The 10,034-nt window shown below is 44.3% G+C and overlaps 1 protein-coding gene across 2 annotated transcripts; it reads left to right on the top strand.

Annotated features, from left to right (window-relative positions):
• LOC140127974 (uncharacterized) lies at positions 1-6,939 on the top strand. Of its 2 annotated transcripts, XM_072149260.1 has the most exons (3): positions 1-2,210; positions 2,497-2,592; positions 2,671-2,746. In XM_072149260.1, the coding sequence occupies exons 1-2, from the start codon at positions 97-99 to the stop codon at positions 2,588-2,590; spliced, it is 2,208 nt and encodes a 735-aa protein (XP_072005361.1). In that variant the 5' UTR covers positions 1-96; the 3' UTR covers positions 2,591-2,592; positions 2,671-2,746. The 2 variants fall into 2 exon arrangements, with proteins under 2 accessions (XP_072005361.1, XP_072005360.1); XM_072149259.1 differs by having other exon boundaries at positions 1-2,592; positions 2,671-6,939.
• The last annotated feature ends 3,095 nt before the right edge of the window (positions 6,940-10,034 follow it).

The following is a 10,034-nucleotide window of genomic DNA, read 5'->3' as shown; positions in this document are numbered from 1 at the left end:
GGTAAAGGGTTTCTCTTTTCAACATCATCCGATCCCAACAGAAACAAGAAACAGTGACGCCATAGTGGGAGGAAGATTATTGAAGTTCAGAGAGGAATGGTTAAAAATCACCTCAAATCCTTGGGTTCTAGACATCCTTCTTCAAGGATACAAAATAGACTTCAAGAAGCTTCCTCCTACAAGTTACCTACCACCCTCTCCCCATACATCAGAAATGTCCCACTATCTAATCTGGCAAGAAATATCATCTTTATTGTCTTCTGGAGTTATTACCCAGGTTCCTCAAGAACAAGAAAAGCAAGGATTTTATTCTTCTCTTTTTCTTGTAAAGAAGCCGAACGGATCGAACAGGCTGATAATCAACCTGAAACGACTCAACGACTTCATCGTCTACAACAAGTTCAGGATGGAGTCGGTAAGGTCTGCCACCCACATTATCCACAAAAATGCTGTAATGTGCACTATAGACCTAAAGGACGCATATTATCACGTCCCCATTCACCCGTCTTCACAAAAGTTCCTAAGGTTCTCTGTTTTTTCTCCGGGGGGTTCCACGTTACATTTTCAATTTCGTGCACTCCCCTTTGGCATATCTTCAGCCCCCAGAACCTTCACCAAGGTGATGATAGAGGTGGTGGCGTTCCTAAGACAGCAGGACATACTGATTATTCCATATCTAGACGACCTACTGGTTATTGGACAAAACAAACAGAACCTAATTTCCTCAAGGGACATCACAATAGGAACTTTAGAAAGACTGGGCTGGATCATAAATTACCCAAAATCAGATTTATCACCAGCCACAGTAAAGAAATTCCTGGGAGTGAATTTAAATTCTTGCTTACAAATGTCATTCCTTCCACAGGAAAAGAGGGCTCATATCAAGGAGGAGTTAAGAAGGTTCCGGAGAAGGTCCCTTATCTCCATCAGGGGCGCTATGAAGGTCCTAGGACTATTAACAGCATGCATCTCCTCAGTGGCCTGGTGCCAAGCCCATACTCGAGTTCTCCAGAAATGGGTCCTAAGGTCCTGGAACAGGAGTTCGGAGGGACTGGACAAAAAGGTATCAATCCCCGCGTCAGTCAAGGAAGATCTCAAGTGGTGGCTGATGGACACAAATCTAGACAGGGGAATCTTCTGGAGGAACAGTCCGTATATCACCATACAGACAGATGCCAGCAAGAGCGGTTGGGGAGCAGTGCTTCCTCAAAAGTTGACGCAGGGCTCCTGGACAGAGGAGATCTCCAGAAGGTCGTCCAACTATCGAGAACTAAGGGCGGTTTGGGAAGTACTCAGCTCAAACACTGCTCAACTAGCAGGACATCACCTGTTGATACTGTCCGACAACACCACGACAGTATCATACCTGAAGAGGCAAGGGGGGACCAGATCCCCATTACTGATGTCCTTAACACGGCAAATATTTTTGTGGGCAGAGGACCATGTCCTATCAATCTCGGCTACCCATCTAAAGGGAACAGAGAACACCACGGCGGATTTCCTCAGCCGAAGGAAAATACTTCCCAACGAGTGGTGCATAAAAGAGGAGATATTCCAGTATCTATCCTCCCTTTGGGGAGAACCTCAAATAGATTTGTTTGCGACAAAAAGAAACTCCAAGTGTCGACACTTTTTTTCCTTGGAAAAAGGGGAGACAAGAAATCGTCTGGATGCATTCTCCCACTCTTGGAACACCACTCTCGCCTACGCCTTCCCCCCTATTCCCCTGATCGCCAGAGTGTTGGAAAAAATTTATCTAGAGAAGACGCAGACCATATTTGTGTGCCCAAATTGGCCCAAAAAGAGCTGGTACCCGATTCTGAAGCGGATGTCCACTCAGGATCCAGTCATACTACCAGTGTCAGAAGATCTCCTGGTACAGGGTCCAATATCCCATCCAGATCCAGGAAGACTCCAGTTATCAGCATGGATCCTGAATCGGACTATATGAAGTCCCAAGGACTATCCTCTGCTGTTATAAACACCCTGAAGGCAAGTAGGAAACCTGTCACTTTTGCCATTTATCACAAGATTTGGAAAAAGTTTTGTTCTTTCTGTGCAGATAATCCACCATGTCAATCTAACCCCAATATCTTGCAGGTTCTTGACTTCCTTCAAAAGGGTTTGGAGTTGGGACTTTCCACAAGTACTCTAAAGGTCCAGGTATCAGCCCTAAGTGCTTTCTTCGATCAACCCCTCATCGAGCACAGGTGGGTGAAAAGATTCATTCTAGCAGCCTCTAGATTAAAACCCCAGGTCCTTAAAAGGACTTCTTCATGGGATCTTTCTCTGGTCTTAAATGCTTTAATTAAGGAGCCTTTTGAACCAATTTCTTCTGCTAGTGTAAAAAATCTGACACTAAAGACAGTTTTCCTGGTAGCAATCACCTCAGCAAGGAGACTAGGTGAACTCCAGGCAATTTCTACTAAGGAACCCTATATGAGGGTTCTTGATGATAGAATTATTCTCACACTGGACCCAAATTTCATCCCAAAGGTGGTCTCGGAGTTCCATAGAGGTCAAGAGATCATATTACCTTCCTTCTGCAAGAATCCGTCCTCAGAGAGAGAACGCGAATGGCACACTCTAGATGTAAGACGTTCTGTCGTTAAATACTTGGAAATAACTGAATCCTGGCGAGTTGATTCTAACCTATTTCTCCAATTCCAGGGGAAAAATAAGGGGAGGAAGGCGTCCAAGGCAACCATCGCTAGATGGCTAAGGATGGCGATATCTTCTTGTTACGACATCCAAGAGATTCCAGTACCATCAGGGATAAGGGCACATTCCACAAGAGCCGTATCCACCTCCTGGGCAGAGAAAAGAGGGGCCTCCTTAGAACAGATCTGCAAAGCAGCAACTTGGACTTCCTCTTCTACCTTCTCTAAACACTATAGACTTGACTTGCCCTCCTCGAAGGATCTGTCCTTCGGGAGAAAAGTGCTTCAAGCAGTGATCCCTCCCTAAAAGACTACTCATATTGTAAGTCTCCAGGTGGGCCGTCATGGGGGACGAAGTGGAAAGAATGAATTAGTTACTCACCGGTAATTCCATTTCCATTAGTCCACCATGACGGCCTATAGTTTCCCTCCCTTGCTTGTTATAGGTTATGTGGTATTCACAATGATGAAACTGTATGTGATGAAAACATATAAATAAATCATTGTTGCATCTTCCTCAGTGTGGTTATTTTGAAGTCACTGGCGGGAGGATGCGGGGAGGGGAATTTAACCTCTCTTCTTCCTGTCCCTACAGAGGTCAAGGGGCATCCTCCAGGTGGGCCGTCATGGTGGACTAATGGAAATGGAATTACCGGTGAGTAACTAATTCATTCTTTTGATGGTGGTTTTCACTATCTCAAAGATTTAAAAAAAAAAAAAAAAATCTGTAAAAATACCCTCCTTAAAAATTAAATCCACAATTCCACGCTGGAGAAACACATCTTTGACATTACCTTTTCCAAATCACATTCACTTTGATGCTACTGTATTACACTGCAGATATTCCGCAACGCATGCGGATAGTATTATAGTCCGAAAAATGTTACATAGCAGCTATGGTGCTGTATCTTATCAACATATCCAGATATCTAAGGCTAAGGCTGCATTCACACTGCTGTGGCCCACTGTACATGTCCTATCTTTTTCCGGGCTACGGAGTGGTACGCCGCCGCACGTGTGCTGTACCGTACTGCTCCCGTTGGGGGCCGTGCGCCCATTGCTGTCTATGGGGGACGTATATCTGCCGTATATACGCCCCCCATACAGCAGTGTGAATGTAGCCTAAGGGTGATGGCACATGTGGCGTTTTAATGCGTTTTTGGCCCGTTTTTAAGCTGTCTGTCCAAAAACACATGCATTGAAAAACGCATGCGTTCTTGGCAGGTTTGGTTTATAATAATTGGTCAAACCTGTCAAAAACGGATGTGTTTTTTAACGTACTGCTTAAAACGCATTCAAAACGCCACTTATGCCATCACCCTAAATACTCATCATTGCTCTTGGTCTTCTGAATTGCAGATCATGTGGGTGTCACCGGGATGTGACTCCAGGTATCGCTGTATTGTATGATACAAGGAGCCCCCCCCAGCAGCGGCTCCTGGTTACAGATGGGGGGATCTCCTTGGTTGGTGAGACCTCTGTCCACCCCCTAGTACTGGGCTCTCCTGTGTATGAGTGTTGTCCTAGACCAGTGATGGCGAACCTTTTAGCGGCCGAGTGCCCAAACTGCAAGCCAAAACCCCCCTTATTTATCGCGAGGTGCCAAGCAAAAATTAAAGCAGTAACTTATTGCTTCCTGTTCCTCGACAACGTTCGATCATACTGGCCTCCTGAGGACAAGCTGAAAAATTTGCATCATTTTAGCTTCTTTCCAGTGTCCCTCAGTACTCAGAGAATCGTGGGGCCAGCAGGAGGTCCTCCAGAGATAATTCGGCCCTTCTCCCTCTTCCTACATTCCCAAGTAAGTATCACTTTAATATATGACTGAAAGCAGCATCTTTTAATTTTCTCAGAACTGCAGAAAGATTCTTTGAGTCCTGTCTGGTGTGCTGGGGTGATGGCCCGGGTGCCCACAAAAAGGGCTCTGAGTGCCGCCTCTGGCACCCGTGCCATAGGTTCGCCACCACTGTCCTAGACTATGGCTGGACCATTGGATTTGTTTCGGTCTCGTGGTAGCGTGTAGAGAGAATAGGATTTGAAAGATTTTTGTTTTTTACTTGGACATATTTGATATTAATTTCAAAATTGTCATGAAAAGTGTTTTGAAAGGGAACAAGTCACCAGGACAGACCCCCCCCCCCCCCAAAGGGAATATATTATTCTGTAATAGGTACAACCAGACATAGAACATTTTTTTATTATAATTTTTAACTTGGATATTAATACGTGGCAGACACTTTGCCCGTATCTATGTTGGCGCCATTCATAGATTCTCTTTACAGCAGTCACCTGCCTGGTATAATGTGAACTGATCTCTACAGAACAGGGAGAAATCTTTTCTCTGATTTAATGTGAATATCATTTGTAACAATGTAAAAAAAAAACAAACAAACAGAGAAGTGTATGTAACCGAAAAACTTGATTTCATCAATAGGTCATTTTTGTAATAAGTTCCCTATAAATTAGGGTATCATACAGATGTTCTAATGTAGGGGGGGGGGTACAACTTTTTTCCATGAAATACTTTGACTAAAAAGCTATTTAGGGACCATAATGGTTATAAGTGATGGAGGAAGCTCCTCCCCCTGGACTCCTGAGCTTTTGTTTTAATGTTTAGACCTTGATTTCAATATTATGGACTATTGCTTTCTTTCCTTTCATTATAGTACATTATAAAATTGCTTTCCAGTCTTTCGCTATTAATGACTTGTTCTTTAGACTCGGTAGGTGACCGGTGAGGGGTGCGGCACATACACGGTCGCCCTGCTCATAGGTGAATGACCCAGGCGTTGAGGGTGAGGCTGAGAACCCAAACTATGTAAAAAAAAAAAAAATCACCTTTTTTGTAATCTGCCAACACAGCAATTTAATTAGTAGTTGGTTCTGGTTTCCTGCTCTGCCTCAACTTTGAATTGTATCAGTGGCCAGAGGACACCAATACAGAGTAAAGGAGAAATTTGGATCATCATTGCAGCTTCCCCCTGGGGTCCCCTGAAAAGGTAGAACTGAGGGGCATGAAGCATGAGCTCCAGTGATAATCCAGCTGTGTTCACCCCTCCTGCAGGTACAGGGACATTGCATTTGCTGGGGTGGTAGTAGGAGGTCCTGTCTGGTGAACTCCATGCTGGGCTGGGTGCCCACAGAGAGGGCTCTAGGCACCACCTCTGGTACCGGTGCCAGAGGTTTGTTACCACTGACTTCGTGTAAGCAGCTGAGCAGTGCAGGTCCTGGGTATCACAGCCCCACTGATCCTCCCCCATAAGGTGCGAATAGACGGTGCGCCCATGACTGTGTTGTGATGATCATTCATAATGAAATTATTTAGTGATGGTTTCATGTACTGTTAATATGAAACTGTCGCTAAATAATTTTATTGTCAAAACTCCTAATGTGGCGGCCGCACCACATCGTGGCCACTCGTCTATTCACAGCCTTGGGCCTCTTTCACACTCGCAGATAACATCAGAGTGCAATGTGTGAAAAACTGACGTCTTTGTTCTCTAGCCTTTTTTTGTGTTTTTTTTCATGTTTTTTGGGGGGTGTTTTCAAAGCCTTTTCAATGTGAAACTTGGCTTTTGCACTCATGTCATAGTGCAATGCGGTTTTGCTGCGTCTCCATAGACTTGTATGGGGCGTTTTTTTTGCGTGCATTAAAATGCAAGTCCGACAAAAGTCATTGGATACAACGGGACAGTGCAAGTTCTACACCTCAAAAAAAAACAAGAACAGAACTTGCAGGTAAAAAACACAAGTTCAAAAAGGTCCTAAATGAGGCTTTAATTATATCCTGTCCTGTGTTAATGTATAAGCCACATCCTCTTAATGTTTGGGCTGGATCACTAGGGTGGGCAGATGTTTCCTACCCCCCTCCAAATTGGGAGGTCCCCTCTCCCTATGGAGAAGGAAAACTGTCTCCCTAGTAGGGGAGATGTCTCTGCACCCTAAGCCTGTCATTCTTGAGATAATCTGTCCTTAATTACGCACATGAACATTTTGGCGCACGAAGAGGAGGGAGTTGGGTATGATGCCTCTGAGACTGCTGCACCCGTTCGTTCAGTCAAAGCTGAGTGGGTGGTCCGTGCCTGGAGAATTTGGGAATGTGCAGATGGTCATCATCTCTAGGGGCAATACTAATGGTTACACATGAATGTATATAATGGTTGTCCTAAACATTTCAGGATTTGTATTCTCCTGTGTGAACATGAAGTTTTATACTTTATCTGTATCCATCCAATGTGCTTATCCATTTATAGAAATGTAATAAACAGTGCAGACTGCTTGTGTCTTGTCATTGGTGTAATGCATTCACAGGCCATTAGGTGGCGCTGTGGCGTCACATCTCCTCTAAATCTAATGGTAGGGTGACAGCCGGAGGACACATATACAAGTTTACTTGATGGCTCTTCCTCCAGCGCCACCTCAAAAGCCGAATAACATGACTTCAGATGTTTAAGCAGAAGATCCCTTCCATAAGAAAGACCCTCATCTACAGACACCTTGTCAAGCTACTGCTTAACTCCTTAACAACTATATACGCCCTATATACACATAGCATGTATATACCACGTCATGACAGTGGGGGACTGTCTCTGGAAACACAGTTCTGGTGTCCTTTTAAAGAGGAGAATCTGTTCATATCAGAATTATGTTTCTAGGTGCTATGGAGATATAAATGTTTGAAGTTCGCCCCCTGCAGCCTCTCGGCAGGATGTGGGTGGAGCTGCAGAAGACTGTTCATGTGCCTCTAAAAACTGGTGAAAATGGTGATGAATTTACACTACATATTTATATCCTATTTTGTGAAGTGGTAAAATTGCATTTTTAATGTTAAAAAAAATGACCTTTTTTTAATTTTCAGTTATTTGTCTGCTAATTCTAAGAAAAAAAAGTTAGAATAATTTAGTTAGAGTCTGATGTCAAAAAGATGAACAGAACTGCAAAAATTCACCTGGACAATGAGGCACCAATGAGCCTCAGTCATGAAAGGTCCAGAGGTGCTTTTGGAACGGGGGTCCAGAGTATCACAAGACGCTCTGTTTGAGTTCTGTCTTTGTGGTGCCATTTAAAAAAGAAATAAACCTTTATACTAAGGGTGATGTCACACACGGCGTATTGTGGTCTGTTTTTAAGCATGTGTTTTCAGTCCTTTTTACAACGCATCCATTTTTTACCATTTACCATGCACTTGGCTGCTTTGAATCTATGAATTACCTTGAACTGCCCGAACTATTAAGATAAACAGGTTCAATGCAGCCAAATGTATGATTAGCGGTAAAAAAACGGACCAATAACGCCACGTGTGATGCCACACAAGGCGTATTTGGTCCGTTTTTAAGCATGCGTTTCATTTACCATGTGTTTGGCTACTTACAAACTTTTTATATATTAAGATAATTGGGAAATACGGACCGAAAATGCCATGTGTGGCATCACCCTACATTCACACTGCCGTTGCCCGCCATACTGTAGCATGTTGGGCACACGGCAGTGCTGGAGAGAGGAGGAAGGGGAGAGCGCCGCTCACCCCCGCCCCTCTCCATAGGAATATATGGCGTGCGGCACCATATTATGGAGAAAGATATGACATGCCCTAACTTTCTACGCGGTACCGTGCGCCCATTGCCATCTAAGGGGGGCGTATATATCGGCTGTATATACATCCCCCATAGGACAGTGTGAATGTAGCCTAAGGCATCATTTACATGGCCATTGTGAACGACACACACCGCATCGACACATGCAATAGCTGTCATCAGCATTTCTATATTACAGTCTGTCATAGTACAAAGCGACGCAGACAGACGGGTAGGCACTTCATCGCTCGGCATATCTATCGCACCTGTCTTAAATAGACAGATACGATTGATCTACCTGGTGGGCACGGAATCGCACACCATAGTATTGGAAATTTATCAGCTTTGCGTTCTGTCGCTTGAGGTGTGATTTTCATCTTGCTTCATTGCAGATGAGGCCCTGCGGGGGCGTTCACACGTTCCGCTAGCGTCGCGTTCATAACGTGTCGATGAACCCGTTATCTCTCAGCTAACTCCCTCCTGGACCCCCTACAACCTGGTTTTTGTACCATGCCCTCCACTGCATCTGCTTCTCCTAAAGTTTCCAATGATCTCTTCATTCTCTCGGCAGTGTTTGATACTGTGGACCACCAGCTCCTCCTCAGGTGGCTTTGCTACATTCACACGAACGTAGGGGGACGTATATACGTCCACCATACACTTCAATGGCCTCACAGCCCAGTGCATGTGTGTACTACGTTACGGCGGGCATACATCGTGTGAATGTAGCCTAAGGCCGGTGGCCCATGTGGCATTTTAAACCCGTTTTTGGGCCATTCTTAAGCAGTCCATTAAAAAACGCATGCGTTTTTGTAAACACATCCATTTTTTTCAGTTTTCCCCCAATTATCATATAATTGGAAAAAACGGATGTTTTTTAACGGACTGTTTAAAAAACGGGTTCAAGACGCCACCTGTGCCACCACCCTAAAGGACACTGCACTCCCTTGGTTTTCTCCCGATCTCTCTGATCGCACTTTCAGGGCGCGTTCACACTTTGTGTTTTGGTTGCGTTTTCATTGTGTTTGAAACGTTTTACAACAGCTGAGGAGAGGTGATTTGCCTAATTACATTACCGTATTTTTCGGACTACAAGTCCAGTGCGCCTTAAATATGACCCGCACTTACAGACAACAGCTGCCTTGAACTGTGCACAGGTCTGCCACCTGCTGGTCATTCATCCTTATAATCAGGTGCACCTTATATATGAACCCAGATGTTTTAGCAGGCATTTATTGATGGTGCGCCTTATACTCCGGTGCGTCTTATAGTCCGAAAAATACTGTACTGTTTACCTGTGTTAACGCATGCATTAACCCCTTAACGCAGGGTATTTTCGCTCATTTCTCGCTCTCCACCTTCAAAAATCCATAACTTTTTACGATGCGTTTTGTAAACGGAAATGTTAACAGTGATGTAATTAGGCAAATCACCTCTCCTCAGCTGTTGCATATGCGTATCAAACGCAATGAAAACGCAGGTCAAAATGCAACGTGTGAAAGCGCCCTCATGTGACAAGGTGGTGGGGAGGTTATCACCCAGAATTTCATAACTCTGACTGAAAAACCAACGCCTCAACCTTTACTCTGCCCACATTTCAGTATTTTTAGGGCGTATTATGAAGGATGACATCGGAAGAAATCAGTTCTTTTGGTTTTAAAGTCCTGAAGATAATTTTAGACCTTCAGGTAAATGAATAAACGTCATATCAATGGTAAGCGACGCTTTCCCTCCCTCAGAAGAATTTTGGCGCGCTTTAAACGAGCTAGTAATGGGCCGATCGCTTCAACTCTCGCGAGAA

The sequence above is a fragment of the Engystomops pustulosus genome, chromosome 4 (assembly GCF_040894005.1).
Source record: "Engystomops pustulosus chromosome 4, aEngPut4.maternal, whole genome shotgun sequence".
NCBI lineage: Eukaryota > Metazoa > Chordata > Amphibia > Anura > Leptodactylidae > Engystomops > Engystomops pustulosus.
Note: the sequence above shows the minus strand (reverse complement) of the source record. Positions and strands in the feature narration are given on the sequence as shown.